At 46.6% G+C, this 21,784-nt stretch overlaps 1 protein-coding gene across 1 annotated transcript in view; it reads right to left on the bottom strand.

The window, feature by feature from the left end:
* htr3b (5-hydroxytryptamine (serotonin) receptor 3B) overlaps positions 1-21,574 on the bottom strand; it is a gene marked incomplete at both ends in the record, with an annotated part of 42,673 nt that extends 21,099 nt beyond the window's left edge. Inside the window, 3 exons of the mRNA XM_079248170.1 lie at positions 20,507-20,551; positions 20,819-20,982; positions 21,541-21,574. Of these exons, the coding sequence (XP_079104296.1) occupies positions 20,507-20,551; positions 20,819-20,982; positions 21,541-21,574 (243 nt within the window). The remainder of the gene's footprint in view (positions 1-20,506; positions 20,552-20,818; positions 20,983-21,540) is intronic.
* Between the last annotated feature and the right edge of the window lie 210 nt (positions 21,575-21,784).

Below are 21,784 nucleotides of genomic sequence, written 5' to 3'. Positions count from 1 at the left end.
GGAGATTCTCATGGTGATGTGTTGGAACGGGAGATTCTCATAGTGATGATGCGAAACGTGAGATTCCCATCATGATGTGGTTGAACGGGAGATTCTCATCATGATGTGGTGGAACGGGAGATTCTCGTGTTGACGAGGTGGAACAGGAGATTCTCATAATGATATGGTGGAACGGGATATTCTCATCATGATGTGGTGGAACGGGACATTCTCATGGTGATGATGTGGAACGGGACATTCTCATCATGATGTGGTGGAACGGGATATTCTCATGGTGATGAGGTGGAACGGGAGATTCTCATCATGATGAGGTAGAACGGGACATTCTCATCATGATGAGGTGGAACGGGAAATTTTCTTCATGATGTGGTAGAACGGGAGATTCTCATAATGATGTGGTGGAACGGGAGATTCTCATCATGATGTGGTGGAATGGGATATTCTCATGGTGATTAAGTGGAACGGGAGATGCTCATGGTGATGAGGTGGAACGGGAGATTCTCATGGTGATGATGTGAAACGGGAGATTCTCATCATGATGTGGTGGAACGGGATATTCTCATGGTGATGAGGTGGAACGGGATATTCTCATGGTGATGAGGTGGAAAGGGAGATTCTCATGGTGATGAGGTGGAACAGGATATTCTCATGTTGATGAGGTGGAACGGGAGATTCTCATGGTGATGAGGTGGAATGGGAGATTCTCATCATGATGAGGTGGAACGGGAGATTCTCATGGTGATGAGGAGGAACGGGAGATTCTCATCATGATGAGGTGGAACAGGAGATTCTCATGGTGATGAAGTGGAACGGGAGATTCTCATCATGATGAGGTGGAACAGGAGATTCTCATGGTGATGAGGTGGAACGGGAGATTCTCATGGTGATGAAGTGGAACGGGAGATTCTCATCATGATGAGGTGGAACAGGAGATTCTCATGGTGATGTGGTGGAACAGGAGATTCTCATCATGATGAGGTGGAACGGGAGATTCTCATGGTGATGAAGTGGAACGGGAGATTCTCATCATGATGAGGTGGAACAGGAGATTGTCATGGTGATGTGGTGGAACAGGAGATTCTCATGGTGATGAAGTGGAACGGGAGATTCTCATCATGATGAGGTGGAACAGGAGATTCTCATGGTGATGAAGTGGAACGGGAGATTCTCATCATGATGAGGTGGAACAGGAGATTCTCATGGTGATGTGGTGGAACAGGAGATTCTCATGGTGATGTGGTGGAACGGGAGATTCTCATCATGATGAGGTGGAACGGGAGATTCTCATGGTGATGAGGTGGAAAGGGAGATTCTCATCATGATGAGGTGGAACGGGAGATTCTCATCGTGATGTCTTGGAACGGGACATTCTCATCATGATGAGGTAGAACGGGAGATTCTCATGGTGATGAGGTGGAACGGGAGATTCTCATGGTGATGAGGTGGAACGGGAGATTCTCATCATGATGAGGTAGAACGGGAGATTCTCATCATTATGTGGTGGAACGGGAGATTCTCATCATGATGAGGTGGAACGGGAGATTCTCATCATGATAAGGTGGGACAAATTATTCTCATGGTGATGAGGTGGAACGGGAGATTCTCAAGGTGATGTCTTGGAACGGGAGATTCTGATGGTGATGTCTTGGAATGGGAGATTCTCATCATGATGAGGTAGAACTGGAGATTCTCATGTTGATGAGGTGGAACGGGAGATTCTCATGGTGATGAGGTGGAATGGGAGATTCTCATCATGATGAGGTGGAACGGGAGATTTTCATCATGATGAGGTGGAACGGGAGATTCTCATGGTGATGAGGTGGAATTGGAGATTCTCATCATTATGTGGTGGAATGGGATATTCTCATGGTGATTAAGTGAAACGGGAGATGCTCATGGTGATGAGGTGGAACGGGAGATTCTCATGGTGATGATGTGAAACGGGAGATTCTCATCATGATGTGGTGGAACGGGATATTCTCATGGTGATGAGGTGGAACGGGATATTCTCATGGTGATGAGGTGGAAAGGGAGATTCTCATGGTGATGAGGTGGAAGAGGATATTCTCATGTTGATGAGGTGGAACGGGAGATTCTCATGGTGATGTGGTGGAACGGGAGATTCTCATCATGATGAGGTGGAACGGGAGATTCTCATGGTGATGAGGTGGAAAAGGAGATTCTCATCATGATGAGGTGGAACGGGAGATTCTCATCGTGATGTCTTGGAACGGGACATTCTCATCATGATGAGGTAGAACGGGAGATTCTCATGGTGATGAGGTGGAACGGGAGATTCTCATGGTGATGAGGTGGAACGGGAGATTCTCATCATGATGAGGTAGAACGGGAGATTCTCATCATTATGTGGTGGAACAAATGATTCTCATGGTGATGAGGTGGAACGGGAGATTCTCAAGGTGATGTCTTGGAACGGGAGATTCTCATCATGATGAGGTAGAACTGGAGATTCTCATGTTGATGAGGTGGAACGGGAGATTCTCATGGTGATGAGGTGGAATGGGAGATTCTCATCATGATGAGGTGGAACGGGAGATTTTCATCATGATGAGGTGGAACGGGAGATTCTCATGGTGATGAGGTGGAACGGGAGATTCTCATCATGATGTGGTGGAATGGGATATTCTCATGGTGATTAAGTGGAACGGGAGATGCTCATGGTGATGAGGTGGAACGGGAGATTCTCATGGTGATGATGTGAAACGGGAGATTCTCATCATGATGTGGTGGAACGGGATATTCTCATGGTGATGAGGTGGAACGGGATATTCTCATGGTGATGAGGTGGAAAGGGAGATTCTCATGGTGATGAGGTGGAACAGGATATTCTCATGTTGATGAGGTGGAACGGGAGATTCTCATGGTGATGAGGTGGAACGGGAGATTCTCATCATGATGTGGTGGAATGGGATATTCTCATGGTGATTAAGTGGAACGGGAGATGCTCATGGTGATGAGGTGGAACGGGAGATTCTCATGGTGATGATGTGAAACAGGAGATTCTCATCATGATGTGGTGGAACGGGATATTCTCATGGTGATGAGGTGGAACGGGATATTCTCATGGTGATGAGGTGGAAAGGGAGATTCTCATGGTGATGAGGTGGAACAGGATATTCTCATGTTGATGAGGTGGAACGGGAGATTCTCATGGTGATGAGGTGGAATGGGAGATTCTCATCATGATGAGGTGGAACGGGAGATTCTCATGTTGATGAGGTGGAACGGGAGATTCTCATGGTGATGAGGTGGAATGGGAGATTCTCATCATGATGAGGTGGAACGGGAGATTCTCATGGTGATGAGGAGGAACGGGAGATTCTCATGGTGATGAGGTGGAACAGGAGATTCTCATGGTGATGAAGTGGACCGGGAGATTCTCATCATGATGAGGTGGAACAGGAGATTGTCATGGTGATGAGGTGGAACAGGAGATTCTCATGGTGACGAAGTGGAACAGGAGATTCTCATCATGATGAGGTGGAACAGGAGATTCTCATGGTGATGTGGTGGAACAGGAGATTCTCATCATGATGTGGTGGAACGGGAGATTCTCATGGTGATGAAGTGGAACGGGAGATTCTCATGGTGATGAGGTGGAACAGGAGATTCTCATGGTGATGAAGTGGAACGGGAGATTCTCATCATGATGAGGTGGAACAGGAGATTCTCATGGTGATGTGGTGGAACAGGAGATTCTCATGGTGATGAAGTGGAACGGGAGATTCTCATCATGATGAGGTGGAACAGGAGATTCTCATGGTGATGAAGTGGAACGGGAGATTCTCATCATGATGAGGTGGAACAGGAGATTCTCATGGTGATGTGGTGGAACAGGAGATTCTCATGGTGATGTGGTGGAAAAGGAGATTCTCATGGTGATGTGGTGGAACGGGAGATTCTCATCATGATGAGGTGGAACGGGAGATTCTCATGGTGATGAGGTGGAAAGGGAGATTCTCATCATGATGAGGTGGAACGGGAGATTCTCATCGTGATGTCTTGGAAAGGGACATTCTCATCATGATGAGGTAGAACGGGAGATTCTCATGGTGATGAGGTGGAACGGGAGATTCTCATGGTGATGAGGTGGAACAGGAGATTCTCATCATGATGAGGTAGAACGGGAGATTCTCATCATTATGTGGTGGAACGGGAGATTCTCATCATGATGAGGTGGAACGGGAGATTCTCATCATGATAAGGTGGGACAAATTATTCTCATGGTGATGAGGTGGAATGGGAGATTCTCAAGGTGATGTCTTGGAACGGGAGATTCTGATGGTGATGTCTTGGAATGGGAGATTCTCATCATGATGAGGTAGAACTGGAGATTCTCATGTTGATGAGGTGGAACGGGAGATTCTCATGGTGATGAGGTGGAATGGGAGATTCTCATCATGATGTGGTGGAACGGGAGATTTTCATCATGATGAGGTGGAACGGGAGATTCTCATGGTGATGAGGTGGAACGGGAGATTCTCATCATGATGTGGTGGAATGGGATATTCTCATGGTGATTAAGTGGAACGGGAGATGCTCATGGTGATGAGGTGGAACGGGAGATTCTCATGGTGATGATGTGAAACGGGAGATTCTCATCATGATGTGGTGGAACGGGATATTCTCATGGTGATGAGGTGGAACGGGATATTCTCATGGTGATGAGGTGGAAAGGGAGATTCTCATGGTGATGAGGTGGAACAGGATATTCTCATGTTGATGAGGTGGAACGGGAGATTCTCATGGTGATGAGGTGGAATGGGAGATTCTCATCATGATGAGGTGGAACGGGAGATTCTCATGGTGATGAGGAGGAACAGGATATTCTCATGGTGATGAGGTGGAACAGGAGATTCTCATGGTGATGAGGTGGAACGGGAGATTCTCATCATGATGAGGTAGAACGGGAGATTCTCATCATTATGTGGTGGAACAAATGATTCTCATGGTGATGAGGTGGAACGGGAGATTCTCATGGTGATGAGGTGGAACGGGATATTCTCATGGTGATGAGGTGGAAAGGGAGATTCTCATGGTGATGAGGTGGAAGAGGATATTCTCATGTTGATGAGGTGGAACGGGAGATTCTCATGGTGATGAGGTGGAATGGGAGATTCTCATCATGATGAGGTGGAACGGGAGATTCTCATCATGATGAGGTGGAAAGGGACATTCTCATCATGATGAGGTAGAACGGGAGATTCTCATGGTGATGAGGTGGAACGGGAGATTCTCATGGTGATGAGGTGGAACAGGAGATTCTCATCATGATGAAGTAGAACGGGAGATTCTCATCATTATGTGGTGGAACGGGAGATTCTCATCATGATGAGGTGGAACGGGAGATTCTCATCATGATAAGGTGGGACAAATTATTCTCATGGTGATGAGGTGGAATGGGAGATTCTCAAGGTGATGTCTTGGAACGGGAGATTCTCATGGTGATGTCTTGGAATGGGAGATTCTCATCATGATGAGGTAGAACTGGAGATTCTCATGTTGATGAGGTGGAACGGGAGATTCTCATGGTGATGAGGTGGAATGGGAGATTCTCATCATGATGAGGTGGAACGGGAGATTTTCATCATGATGAGGTGGAACGGGAGATTCTCATGGTGATGAGGTGGAATTGGAGATTCTCATCATGATGTGGTGGAATGGGATATTCTCATGGTGATTAAGTGAAACGGGAGATGCTCATGGTGATGAGGTGGAACGGGAGATTCTCATGGTGATGATGTGAAACGGGAGATTCTCATCATGATGTGGTGGAACGGGATATTCTCATGGTGATGAGGTGGAACGGGATATTCTCATGGTGATGAGGTGGAAAGGGAGATTCTCATGGTGATGAGGTGGAACAGGATATTCTCATGTTGATGAGGTGGAACGGGAGATTCTCATGGTGATGAGGTGGAATGGGAGATTCTCATCATGATGAGGTGGAACGGGAGATTCTCATCATGATGAGGTGGAACAGGATATTCTCATGGTGATGAGGTGGAACGGGAGATTCGCATGGTGATGAGGTGGAATGGGAGATTCTCATCATGATGAGGTGGAACGGGAGATTCTCATCACGATGAGGTGGAACGGGAGATTCTCATGGTGATGAGGTGGAACGGGAGATTCTCATCATGATGTGTTGGAACGGGAGATTCTCATCATGATGAGGTAAAATGGAGATTCTCATGGTGATGAGGTGGAACGGGAGATTCTCATCATTATGTGGTGGAACGGGATATTCTCATGGTGATGAGGTGGAAACGGATATTCTCATGGTGATGAGGTGGAACGGGAGATTCTCATGGTGATGAGGTGGAACGGGAGATTCTCATGATGATGTGGTGGAATGGGATATTCTCATGGTGATTAAGTGGAACGGGAGATGCTCATGGTGATGAGGTGGAACGGGAGATTCTCATGGTGATGATGTGAAACGGGAGATTCTCATCATGATGTGGTGGAACGGGATATTCTCATGGTGATGAGGTGGAACGGGATATTCTCATCATGATGTGGTAGAACGGGATATTCTCATGGTGATGAGGTGGAACGGGAGATTCTCATCATGATGTGTTGGAACGGGAGATTCTCATCATGATGAGGTAAAATGGAGATTCTCATGGTGATGAGGTGGAACGGGAGATTCTCATCATTATGTGGTGGAACGGGATATTCTCATGGTGATGAGGTGGAAACGGATATTCTCATGGTGATGAGGTGGAACGGGAGATTCTCATAATGATTTGTTGGAACGGGAGATTCTCATCATGATGAGGAGGAACGGGAGATTCTCATGGTGATGAGGTGGAACGGGAGATTCTCATGGTGATGTGTTGGAACGGGAGATTCTCATAGTGATGATGCGAAACGTGAGATTCCCATCATGATGTGGTTGAACGGGAGATTCTCATCATGATGTGGTGGAACGGGAGATTCTCATGTTGACGAGGTGGAACAGGAGATTCTCCTAATGATATGGTGGAACAGGATATTCTCATGGTGATGAGGTGGAACGGGAGATTCGCATGGTGATGAGGTGGAACGGGAGATTCTCATCATGATGTGTTGGAACGGGAGATTCTCATCATGATGAGGTAAAATGGAGATTCTCATGGTGATGAGGTGGAACGGGAGATTCTCATCATTATGTGGTGGAACGGGATATTCTCATGGTGATGAGGTGGAAACGGATATTCTCATGGTGATGAGGTGGAACGGGAGATTCTCATAATTATTTGTTGGAACGGGATATTCTCATGGTGATGAGGTGGAACGTGATATTCTCATGGTGATGAGGTGGAAAGGGAGATTCTCATGGTGATGAGGTGGAACAGGATATTCTCATGTTGATGAGGTGGAACGGGAGATTCTCATGGTGATGAGGTGGAATGGGAGATTCTCATCATGATGAGGTGGAACGGGAGATTCTCATCATGATGAGGTGGAACAGGATATTCTCATGGTGATGAGGTGGAACGGGAGATTCGCATGGTGATGAGGTGGAATGGGAGATTCTCATCATGATGAGGTGGAACGGGAGATTCTCATCACGATGAGGTGGAACGGGAGATTCTCATGGTGATGAGGTGGAACGGGAGATTCTCATCATGATGTGTTGGAACGGGAGATTCTCATCATGATGAGGTAAAATGGAGATTCTCATGGTGATGAGGTGGAACGGGAGATTCTCATCATTATGTGGTGGAACGGGATATTCTCATGGTGATGAGGTGGAAACGGATATTCTCATGGTGATGAGGTGGAACGGGAGATTCTCATGGTGAAGAGGTGGAACGGGAGATTCTCATCATGATGTGGTGGAACGGGATATTCTCATGGTGATGAGGTGGAAACGGATATTCTCATGGTGATGAGGTGGAACGGGAGATTCTCATGGTGATGAGGTGGAACAGGAGATTCTCATCATGATGTGGTGGAATGGGATATTCTCATGGTGATTAAGTGGAACGGGAGATGCTCATGGTGATGAGGTGGAACGGGAGATTCTCATGGTGATGATGTGAAACGGGAGATTCTCATCATGATGTGGTGGAACGGGATATTCTCATGGTGATGAGGTGGAACGGGATATTCTCATCATGATGTGGTAGAACGGGATATTCTCATGGTGATGAGGTGGAACGGGAGATTCTCATCATGATGTGTTGGAACGGGAGATTCTCATCATGATGAGGTAAAATGGAGATTCTCATGGTGATGAGGTGGAACGGGAGATTCTCATCATTATGTGGTGGAACGGGAGATTCTCATGTTGACGAGGTGGAACAGGAGATTCTCCTAATGATATGGTGGAACAGGATATTCTCATGGTGATGAGGTGGAACGGGAGATTCGCATGGTGATGAGGTGGAATTGGAGATTCTCATCATTATGTGGTGGAATGGGATATTCTCATGGTGATGAAGTGGAACGGGAGATTCTCCTCATGATAAGTTGGAACGGGAGATTCTCATGGTGATGAGGTGGAACGGGAGATTCTCATCATGATGTGTTGGAACGGGAGATTCTCATCATGATGAGGTAAAATGGAGATTCTCATGGTGATGAGGTGGAACGGGAGATTCTCATCATTATGTGGTGGAACGGGATATTCTCATGGTGATGAGGTGGAAACGGATATTCTCATGGTGATGAGGTGGAACGGGAGATTCTCATAATGATTTGTTGGAACGGGAGATTCTCATCATGATGAGGAGGAACGGGAGATTCTCATGGTGATGAGGTGGAACGGGAGATTCTCATGGTGATGTGTTGGAACGGGAGATTCTCATAGTGATGATGCGAAACGTGAGATTCCCATCATGATGTGGTTGAACGGGAGATTCTCATCATGATGTGGTGGAACGGGAGATTCTCATGTTGACGAGGTGGAACAGGAGATTCTCATAATGATATGGTGGAACGGGATATTCTCATCATGTTGTGGTGGAACGGGACATTCTCATGGTGATGAGGTGGAACGGGAGATTCTCATCATGATGTGGTGGAACGGGATATTCTCATGGTGATGATGTGGAACTGGACATTCTCATCATGATGTGGTGGAACGGGATATTCTCATGGTGATGAGGTGGAACGGGAGATTCTCATCATGATGAGGTAGAACGGGACATTCTCATCATGATGAGGTGGAACGGGAAATTTTCTTCATGATGTGGTAGAACGGGAGATTCTCATAATGATGTGGTGGAACGGGAGATTCTCATCATGATGTGGTGGAACGGGATATTCTCATGGTGATGAGGTGGAACGGGAGATTCTCATCATGATGCGGTAGAACGGGAGATTCTCATCATGATGAGGTAGAACGGGAAATTTTCTTCATGATGTGGTAGAACGGGAGATTCTCATAATGATGTGGTGGAACGGGAGATTCTAATCATGATGTGGTGGAACGGGAGATTCTCCTCATGATAAGGTGGAACAGGAGATTGTCATGGTGATGATGTGGAACGGGAGATTCTCATCATGATGACGTGGAACGGGAGATTCTCATCATTATGTGGTGGAATGGGAGATTCTCATCATGATGAGGTAGAACGGGAGATTCTCCTCATGATGAGGTAGAACGGGAAATTTTCTTCATGATGTGGTAGAACGGGAGATTCTCATAATGATGTGGTGGAACGGGAGATTCTAATCATGATGTGGTGGAACGGGAGATTCTCCTCATGATAAGGTGGAACGGGAGATTCTCATGGTGATGAGGTGGAACGGGAGATTCTCCTCATGATAAGGTGGAACGGGAGATTCTCATAGTGATGAGGTGGAGCGGGCGATTCGCATGGTGATGAGGTGGAACGGGAGATTCTCATCATGATGATGTGGAACGGGAGATTCTCATGGTGATGAGGTAGAACGGGAGATTCTCATGGTGATGAGGTGGAACGGGAGATTCTCATAGTGATGAGGTGGAACGGGAGATTCTCATGGTGATGTGGTGGAACGGGAGATTCTCATCATGATGTGTTGGAACGGGACATTCTCATGGTGATGTGTTGGAACGTGAGATTCTCATAGTGATGATGTGAAACGGAAGATTCTCATCATGATGTGGTGGAACGGGAGATTCTCATGTTGACGAGGTGGAACAGGAGATTCTCATAATGATATGGTGGAACAGGATATTCTCATGGTGATGAGGTGGAACGGGAGATTCGCATGGTGATGAGGTGGAATTGGAGATTCTCATCATTATGTGGTGGAATGGGATATTCTCATGGTGATGAAGTGGAACGGGAGATTCTCCTCATGATAAGTTGGAACGGGAGATTCTCATGGTGATGAGGTGGAACGGGAGATTCTCATCATGATGTGTTGGAACGGGAGATTCTCATCATGATGAGGTAAAATGGAGATTCTCATGGTGATGAGGTGGAACGGGAGATTCTCATCATTATGTGGTGGAACGGGATATTCTCATGGTGATGAGGTGGAAACGGATATTCTCATGGTGATGAGGTGGAACGGGAGATTCTCATAATGATTTGTTGGAACGGGAGATTCTCATCATGAAGAGGAGGAACGGGAGATTCTCATGGTGATGAGGTGGAACGGGAGATTCTCATGGTGATGTGTTGGAACGGGAGATTCTCATAGTGATGATGCGAAACGTGAGATTCCCATCATGATGTGGTTGAACGGGAGATTCTCATCATGATGTGGTGGAACGGGACATTCTCATGGTGATGAGGTGGAACGGGAGATTCTCATCATGATGTGGTGGAACGGGATATTCTCATGGTGATGATGTGGAACTGGACATTCTCATCATGATGTGGTGGAACGGGATATTCTCATGGTGATGAGGTGGAACGGGAGATTCTCATCATGATGAGGTAGAACGGGACATTCTCATCATGATGAGGTGGAACGGGAAATTTTCTTCATGATGTGGTAGAACGGGAGATTCTCATAATGATGTGGTGGAACGGGAGATTCTCATCATGATGTGGTGGAACGGGATATTCTCATGGTGATGAGGTGGAACGGGAGATTCTCATCATGATGCTGTAGAACGGGAGATTCTCATCATGATGAGGTAGAACGGGAAATTTTCTTCATGATGTGGTAGAACGGGAGATTCTCATAATGATGTGGTGGAACGGGAGATTCTAATCATGATGTGGTGGAACGGGAGATTCTCCTCATGATAAGGTGGAACAGGAGATTGTCATGGTGATGATGTGGAACGGGAGATTCTCATCATGATGAGGTGGAACGGGAGATTCTCATCATTATGTGGTGGAATGGGAGATTCTCATCATGATGAGGTAGAACGGGAGATTCTCCTCATGATGAGGTAGAACGGGAAATTTTCTTCATGATGTGGTAGAACGGGAGATTCTCATAATGATGTGGTGGAACGGGAGATTCTAATCATGATGTGGTGGAACGGGAGATTCTCCTCATGATAAGGTGGAACGGGAGATTCTCATGGTGATGAGGTGGAACGGGAGATTCTCCTCATGATAAGGTGGAACGGGAGATTCTCATAGTGATGAGGTGGAGCGGGCGATTCGCATGGTGATGAGGTGGAACGGGAGATTCTCATCATGATGATGTGGAACGGGAGATTCTCATGGTGATGAGGTAGAACGGGAGATTCTCATGGTGATGAGGTGGAACGGGAGATTCTCATAGTGATGAGGTGGAACGGGAGATTCTCATGGTGATGTGGTGGAACGGGAGATTCTCATCATGATGTGTTGGAACGGGACATTCTCATGGTGATGTGTTGGAACGTGAGATTCTCATAGTGATGATATGAAACGGAAGATTCTCATCATGATGTGGTGGAACGGGAGATTCTCATGTTGACGAGGTGGAACAGGAGATTCTCATAATGATATGGTGGAACAGGATATTCTCATGGTGATGAGGTGGAACGGGAGATTCTCCTCATGATAAGTTGGAACGGGAGATTCTCATGGTGATGAGGTGGAACGGGAGATTCTCATCATGATGTGTTGGAACGGGAGATTCTCATCATGATGAGGTAAAATGGAGATTCTCATGGTGATGAGGTGGAACGGGAGATTCTCATCATTATGTGGTGGAACGGGATATTCTCATGGTGATGAGGTGGAAACGGATATTCTCATGGTGATGAGGTGGAACGGGAGATTCTCATAATGATTTGTTGGAACGGGAGATTCTCATCATGATGAGGAGGAACGGGAGATTCTCATGGTGATGAGGTGGAACGGGAGATTCTCATGGTGATGTGTTGGAACGGGAGATTCTCATAGTGATGATGCGAAACGTGAGATTCCCATCATGATGTGGTTGAACGGGAGATTCTCATCATGATGTGGTGGAACGGGAGATTCTCATATTGACGAGGTGGAACAGGAGATTCTCATAATTATATGGTGGAACGGGATATTCTCATCATGATGTGGTGGAACGGGACATTCTCATGGTGATGATGTGGAACGGGAGATTCTCATGGTGATGTGGTGGAACGGGATATTCTCATGGTGATGAGGTGGAACGGGAGATTCTCATCATGATGAGGTAGAACGGGACATTCTCATCATGATGAGGTGGAACGGGAAATTTTCTTCATGATGTGGTAGAACGGGAGATTCTCATAATGATGTGGTGGAACGGGAGATTCTCATCATGATGTGGTGGAACGGGATATTCTCATGGTGATGAGGTGGAACGGGAGATTCTCATCATGATGTGGTGGAACGGGATATTCTCATGGTGATGAGGTGGAACGGGAGATTCTCATCATGATGAGGTAGAACGGGAGATTCTCATCATGATGAGGTAGAACGGGAAATTTTCTTCATGATGTGGTAGAACGGGAGATTCTCATAATGATGTGGTGGAACGGGAGATTCTAATCATGATGTGGTGGAACGGGAGATTCTCCTCATGATAAGGTGGAACGGGAGATTGTCATGGTGATGATGTGGAACGGGAGATTCTCATCATGATGAGGTGGAACGGGAGATTCTCATCATTATGAGGTAGAACGGGAGATTCTCATCATGATGTGGTGGAACGGGAGATTCTAATCATGATGTGGTGGAACGGGAGATTCTCCTCATGATAAGGTGGAACGGGAGATTCTCATGGTGATGAGGTGGAACGGGAGATTCTCCTCATGATAAGGTGGAACGGGAGATTCTCATAGTGATGAGGTGGAACGGGCGATTCGCATGGTGATGAGGTGGAACGGGAGATTCTCATCATGATGATGTGGAACGGGAGATTCTCATGGTAATGAGGTAGAACGGGAGATTCTCATGGTGATGAGGTGGAACGGGAGATTCTCATCATGATGAGGTAGAACGGGAGATTCTCATGGTGATGAGGTGGAACGGGAGATTCTCATAGTGATGAGGTGGAACGGGAGATTCTCATGGTGATGTGGTGGAACGGGAGATTCTCATCATGATGTGTTGGAACGGGACATTCTCATGGTGATGTGTTGGAACGTGAGATTCTCATAGTGATGATGTGAAACGGAAGATTCTCATCATGATGTGGTGGAACGGGAGATTCTCATCATGATGAAGAAGAACGGGAAATTTTCATCATGATGTGGTAGAACGGGAGATTCTCATCATGATGTGGTGGAACGGGAGATTCTCATCATGATGTGGTGGAACGGGATATTCTCATCATGATGTGGTGGAACGGGAGATTCTCATCATGATGTGGTGGAACGGGAGATTCTCATCATGATGTGGTGGAACGGGAGATTCTAATCATGATGTGGTGGAACGGGAGATTCTCATGGTGATGAGGTGGAACGGGATATTCTCATGGTGATGAGGTGGAACGGGAGATTCTCATGGTGATGTGTTGGAACGGAATGTTCTCATGTTGACGAGGTGGAACGGGAGATTCTCATAATGATGTGGTGGAACAGGATATTCTCATGGTGATGAGGTGGAATGGGAGATTCTCATGGTGATGAGGTGGAACGGGATATTCTCATGGTGATGAGGTGGAACGGGAGATTCTCATGGTGATGTGTTGGAACGGAATGTTCTCATGTTGACGAGGTGGAACGGGAGATTCTCATCATGATGTGGTGGAACAGGATATTCTCATGGTGATGAGGTGGAACGGGAGATTCTCATAGTCATGATGTGAAACGGGAGATTCTCATCATGATGTGGTGGAACGGGACATTCTCATGGTGATGATGTGGAACGGGAGATTCTCATCATGATGTGGTGGAACGGGACATTCTCATCATGATGTGGTGGAACGGGACATTCTCATGGTGATGATGTGGAACGGGAGATTCTCATCATGATGTGGTGGAATGGGATATTCTCATGGTGATGAGGTGGAACGGGAGATTCTCATCATGATGAGGTAGAACGGGACATTCTCATCATGATGAGGTGGAACGGGAAATTTTCTTCATGATTTGGTAGAACGGGAGATTCTCATAATGATGTGGTGGAACGGGAGATTCTCATCATGATGTGGTGGAACGGGATATTCTCATGGTGATGAGGTGGAACGGGAGATTCTCATCATGATGAGGTAGAACGGGAGATTCTCATCATGATGAGGTAGAACGGGAAATTTTCTTCATGATGTGGTAGAACGGGAGATTCTCATAATGATGTGGTGGAACGGGAGATTCTAATCATGATGTCGTGGAACGGGAGATTCTCCTCATGATAAGGTGGAACGGGAGATTCTCATCATTATGTGGTGGAATGGGAGATTCTCATCATGATGAGGTGGAACGGGAGATTCTCATCATTATGTGGTGGAATGGGAGATTCTCATCATGATGAGGTAGAACGGGAGATTCTCATCATGATGTGGTGGAACGGGAGATTCTAATCATGATGTGGTGGAACGGGAGATTCTCATCATGATGAGGTGGAACGGGAGATTCTCCTCATGATAAGGTGGAACGGGAGATTCTCATGGTGATGAGGTGGAACGGGAGATTCTCCTCATGATAAGGTGGAACGGGAGATTCTCATAGTGATGAGGTGGATCGGGCGATTCGCATGGTGATGAGGTGGAACGGGAGATTCTCATCATGATGATGTGGAGCGGGAGATTCTCATGGTGATGAGGTGGAACGGGAGATTCTCATGGTGATGAGGTGGAACGGGAGATTCTCATCATGATGATGTGGAGCGGGAGATTCTCATCATGATGAGGTGGAGCGGGAGATTCTCATGGTGATGAGGTGGAACGGGAGATTCTCATCATGATGATGTGGAGCAGGAGATTCTCATGGTGATGAGGTGGAACGGGAGATTCTCATGGTGACGAGGTGGAACGGGAGATTCTCATGGTGATGAGGTGGAACGGGAGATTCTCATGGTGATCAGGTAGAACGGGAGATTCTCATGGTGATGAGGTGGAACGGGAGATTCTCATAGTGATGAGGTAGGACGGAAGATTCTCATCATGATGAGGTGGAACAAGAGATTCTCGTGGTGATGAGGTGGAACGGGAAATTTTCTTCATGATGTGGTAGAACGGGAGATTCTCATAATGATGTGGTGGAACGGGAGATTCTAATCATGATGTGGTGGAACGGGAGATTCTCCTCATGATAAGGTGGAACGGGAGATTCTAATAGTGATGAGGTGGATCGGGCGATTCGCATGGTGATGAGGTGGAACGGGAGATTCTCATCATGATGATGTGGAGCGGGAGATTCTCATGGTGATGAGGTGGAACGGGAGATTCTCATCACAATGTGATGAGGTGGAACGGGAGATTCTCATCATGATGAGGTGGAGCGGGAGATTCGCATGGTGATGAGGTGGAACGGGAGATTCTCCTCATGATAAGGTGGAACGGGAGATTCTCATAGTGATGAGGTGGAACGGGCGATTCGCATGGTGATGAGGTGGAACGGGAGATTCTCATCATGATGATGTGGAACGGGAGATTCTCATGGTGATGAGGTAGAACGGGAGATTCTCATGGTGATGAGGTGGAACGGGAGATTCTCATCATGATGAGGTAGAACGGGAGATTCTCATGGTGATGAGGTGGAACGGGAGATTCTCATAGTGATGAGGTGGAACGGGAGATTCTCATGGTGATGTGGTGGAACGGGAGATTCTCATCATGATGTGTTGGAACGGGACATTCTCATGGTGATGTGTTGGAACGTGAGATTCTCATAGTGATGATGTGAAACGGAAGATTCTCATCATGATGTGGTGGAACGGGAGATTCTCATCATGATGAAGTAGAACGGGAAATTTTCATCATGATGTGGTAGAACGGGAGATTCTCATCATGATGTGGTGGAACGGGAGATTCTCATCATGATGTGGTGGAACGGGATATTCTCATCATGATGTGGTGGAACGGGAGATTCTCATCATGATGTGGTGGAACGGGAGATTCTAATCATGATGTGGTGGAACGGGAGATTCTCATGGTGATGAGGTGGAACGGGATATTCTCATGGTGATGAGGTGGAACGGGAGATTCTCATGGTGATGTGTTGGAACGGAATGTTCTCATGTTGACGAGGTGGAACGGGAGATTCTCATAATGATGTGGTGGAACAGGATATTCTCATGGTGATGAGGTGGAATGGGAGATTCTCATGGTGATGAGGTGGAACGGGATATTCTCATGGTGATGAGGTGGAACGGGAGATTCTCATGGTGATGTGTTGGAACGGAATGTTCTCATGTTGACGAGGTGGAACGGGAGATTCTCATCATGATGTGGTGGAACAGGATATTCTCATGGTGATGAGGTGGAACGGGAGATTCTCATAGTCATGATGTGAAACGGGAGATTCTCATCATGATGTGGTGGAACGGGACATTCTCATCATGATGTGGTGGAACGGGACATTCTCATGGTGATGATGTGGAACGGGAGATTCTCATCATGATGTGGTGGAACGGGACATTCTCATCATGATGTGGTGGAACGGGACATTCTCATGGTGATGATGTGGAACGGGAGATTCTCATCATGATGTGGTGGAACGGGATATTCTCATGGTGATGAGGTGGAACGGGAGATTCTCATCATGATGAGGTAGAACGGGACATTCTCATCATGATGAGGTGGAACGGGAAATTTTCTTCATGATTTGGTAGAACGGGAGATTCTCATAATGATGTGGTGGAACGGGAGATTCTCATCATGATGTGGTGGAACGGGATATTCTCATGGTGATGAGGTGGAACGGGAGATTCTCATCATGATGAGGTAGAACGGGAGATTCTCATCATGATGAGGTAGAACGGGAAATTTTCTTCATGATGTGGTAGAACGGGAGATTCTCATAATGATGTGGTGGAACGGGAGATTCTAATCATGATGTCGTGGAACGGGAGATTCTCCTCATGATAAGGTGGAACGGGAGATTCTCATCATTATGTGGTGGAATGGGAGATTCTCATCATGATGAGGTGGAACGGGAGATTCTCATCATTATGTGGTGGAATGGGAGATTCTCATCATGATGAGGTAGAACGGGAGATTCTCATCATGATGTGGTGGAACGGGAGATTCTAATCATGATGTGGTGGAACGGGAGATTCTCATCATGATGAGGTGGAACGGGAGATTCTCCTCATGATAAGGTGGAACGGGAGATTCTCATGGTGATGAGGTGGAACGGGAGATTCTCCTCATGATAAGGTGGAACGGGAGATTCTCATAGTGATGAGGTGGATCGGGCGATTCGCATGGTGATGAGGTGGAACGGGAGATTCTCATCATGATGATGTGGAGCGGGAGATTCTCATGGTGATGAGGTGGAACGGGAGATTCTCATGGTGATGAGGTGGAACGGGAGATTCTCATCATGATGAGGTGGAACGGGATATTCTCATGGTGATGAGGTGGAACGGGAGATTCTCATCATGATGATGTGGAGCAGGAGATTCTCATGGTGATGAGGTGGAACGGGAGATTCTCATGGTGATGAGGTGGAACGGGAGATTCTCATGGTGATGAGGTGGAACGGGAGATTCTCATGGTGATGAGGTGGAACAGGAGATTCTCATCATGATGAGGTGGAACGGGAGATTCTCATGGTGATGAGGTGGAACGGGAGATTCTCATCATGATGATGTGGAGCAGGAGATTCTCATGGTGATGAGGTGGAACGGGAGATTCTCATGGTGATGAGGTGGAACGGGAGATTCTCATGGTGATGAGGTGGAACGGGAGATTCTCATGGTGATCAGGTAGAACGGGAGATTCTCATGGTGATGAGGTGGAACGGGAGATTCTCATAGTGATGAGGTAGGACGGAAGATTCTCATCATGATGAGGTGGAACAAGAGATTCTCGTGGTGATGAGGTGGAACGGGAAATTTTCTTCATGATGTGGTAGAACGGGAGATTCTCATAATGATGTGGTGGAACGGGAGATTCTAATCATGATGTGGTGGAACGGGAGATTCTCCTCATGATAAGGTGGAACGGGAGATTCTCATGGTGATGAGGTGGAACGGGAGATTCTCCTCATGATAAGGTGGAACGGGAGATTCTCATAGTGATGAGGTGGATCGGGCGATTCGCATGGTGATGAGGTGGAACGGGAGATTCTCATCATGATGATGTGGAGCGGGAGATTCTCATGGTGATGAGGTGGAACGGGAGATTCTCATCACAATGTGATGAGGTGGAACGGGAGATTCTCATCATGATGAGGTGGAGCGGGAGATTCGCATGGTGATGAGGTGGAACGGGAGATTCTCATCATGATGATGTGGAGCAGGAGATTCTCATGGTGATGAGGTGGAACGGGAGATTCTCATGGTGATGAGGTGGAACGGGAGATTCTCATGGTGATGAGGTGGAACGGGAGATTCTCATGGTGATGAGGTAGAACGGGAGATTCTCATGGTGATGAGGTGGAACGGGAGATTCTCATAGTGATGAGGTAGGACGGAAGATTCTCATCATGATGAGGTGGAACAAGAGATTCTCGTGGTGATGAGGTGGAACGGGAGATTCTCATAGTGATGAGGTGGAACGGGAGATTCTCATAGTGATGAGGTAGGACGGAAGATTCTCATCATGATGAGGTGGAACAAGAGATTCTCGTGGTGATGAGGTAGAACGGGAGATTCTCATGGTGATGAGGTGGAACGGGAGATTCTCATAGTGATGAGGTGGAACGGGAGATTCTCATGGTGATGAGGTGGAACGGGAGATTCTCATGGTGATGAGGTGGAACGGGAGATTCTCATGGTGATGAGGTGGAACGGGAGATTCTCATGGTGATGAGGTGGAACGGGAGATTCTCATGGTGATGAGGTGGAACGGGAGATTCTCATGGTGATGAGGTAGAACGGGAGATTCTCATGGTGATGAGGTGGAACGGGAGATTCTCATAGTGATGAGGTAGGACGGAAGATTCTCATCATGATGAGGTGGAACAAGAGATTCTCATGGTGATGAGGTGGAACGGGAGATTCTCCTCATGATAAGGTGGAACGGGATATTCTCCTCATGATAAGGTGGAACGGGAGATTCTCATAGTGATGTGGTGGAACGGGATATTCTCATGGTGATGAGGTGGAACGGGAGATTCTCCTCATGATAAGGTGGAACGGGAGATTCTCATAGTGATGAGGTGGAACGGGAGAGTCTCATGGTGATGAGGTGGAACGGGAGATTCTCATCATGATGAGGTGGAGCGGGAGATTCTCATGGTGATGAGGTGGAACGGGAGATTCTCATCATGATGAGGTGGAACGGAAGATTCTCATGGTGATGAGGTGGAACGGGAGATTCTCATCATGATGAGGTGGAACGGGAGATTCTCATGGTGATGAGGTGGAACGGAAGATTCTCATCATGATGAGGTGGAACAAGAGATTCTCGTGGTGATGAGGTGGAACGGGAGATTCTCATCACAATGTGGTGGAACGGGAGATTCTCATCACGATGAGGTGGAACGGGAGATTCTCATAATGATGAGGTGGAACGGGAGATTCTCATGGTGATGAGGTGGAACGGGAGATTCTCATGGTGATGAGGTGGAACGGGAGATTCTCATGGTGATGAGGTGGAGCGGGAGATTCTCATGGTGATGAGGTGGAACGGGAGATTCTCATGGTGATGAGGTGGAACGGGAGATTCTCATGGTGATGAGGTGGAACGGGGGATTCTCATCACAATGTGGTGGAACGGGAGATTCTCATCACGATGAGGTGGAACGGGAGATTATCATGGTGGTATGCAGCATCTATGTGATCCCTCATCTTAATATGGAACAAAATCTCTGAACAATGTGTTCAGCTTGTTCAATCTGTCATACCATGAATTAAAAATGGAGGTCCAAACCAGTTAAAGGTATACCCTATAAAGAAGATGAGGAACCTGATATAGTAAGTAGTGATTAAAGATGTTATGAAATAAAAGATTGGGGAAGTTTACTGTAGTTGAAGTTGGTTAAAGTTACATGTTTACCTTTCTAAACCTAAAGGCAAAAAGAGAAGAGACCACGTACCTGTCTGTACCAGATACTTGTAGTAATACTCTGAGTTTTTCCATCCTGGATACACAAAAATACCATGAAGACATTAATAGTTGTACAGTTGAAGACATGAACCAGGTCATTATGAAATGAACTAAAACATTCCATGTTGTTCTTTAAACCAAAAAGCTTAAAAACTGACAGCAAAGAGCTGATTGCATTTAAAACAAAGAAAACTTCAAGTTTTCTGTTTTTCATTAATGTTGTCACTGTTGATGTGATTCATTCAGTTCTTTTCAACTAGGAGAAAAAAACAGAATGTGAAAACTTTTGCAGATGACGCACCACATCAAGCACAGACTGCAGTATGAGGTCTATGTAGACAGTGGTAGAACTGGTCCAGTTGTAAACGGGGCGAACTCCACAATGGTAGTTCCTCAGCAGGGTCCTGGTCAGCTGGTTCAGAGCGGAGCGTTTGGGCTTCGGTGGGACGCATTGAGCCAGGTGAGCTGCAAGTTGGAGACAGATTACAGGTGAAGCAGAACCTCAAACGGAGAAGATGGAAAGCCTGATGCTGTAAAAGAATCAGCTGTAATCTATCTCAGCACAACAGGCTGTACGGTGGCGTAGTGGTGAGCACTGCCGCCTCGCAGCCCATGGCTGTACGGAGGTTCAGACAAGTTTCTGACATGAAACATCAATGATGATGAACTGAAGACAGAAATGGAGACTAAACTCTGCTGAAAGGGTTAATGCTGGCTGAGGTATTGATGATTAATTTTAAAAAGTATTGGTGAAAACTGTGTGATGTTTATGCTTTTTCCCATCTGCAGATTTACAGCATGTTGCATCATGTAAAATTTTTACAGAGAAGTTTTTCCTGAGGATAAAACATGAACCTGTGTGTGGAAGCTGCTGCTGAACTGCCAGCAGAAATCTGGTAAAATATCAGCAAACTCGGCTGCTCCATGATGATCACAAAGCAGATGTTTCTAGGTGGAAACTCTGCAGCTCATCTCTTCAAACCAACTCTGTATCTAAGCTCTGACATAAAAAGATTTACTGACCTGAGAACACCAGAATGAGCCAAATGAGAGACATGAAGCTGGAATCAGCTGTCAGGCATCACCTCCAGATGTTGGCTCGTTCAAATGAGAGTTGTGCTGATCGGTACAAGAAGTGAGGGATGAATGCTGGACGAAGCACTGCAGGACTGTGATCAGGCGATACGTCTGAAAGCAGTGAAGAGAGAAACTCCCTGGAGGTTTGGTTGGTGTGAGTTTACTACTTCAGAGGATGGAGAATCATTTT

This window comes from Telmatherina bonti (genome assembly GCF_933228915.1).
Source record: "Telmatherina bonti genome assembly, chromosome: 10".
Classification (NCBI taxonomy): domain Eukaryota; kingdom Metazoa; phylum Chordata; class Actinopteri; order Atheriniformes; family Telmatherinidae; genus Telmatherina; species Telmatherina bonti.
The sequence above is the reverse complement of the archived record's forward strand: the minus strand, read 5'-3'. Positions and strand labels throughout refer to the sequence as shown.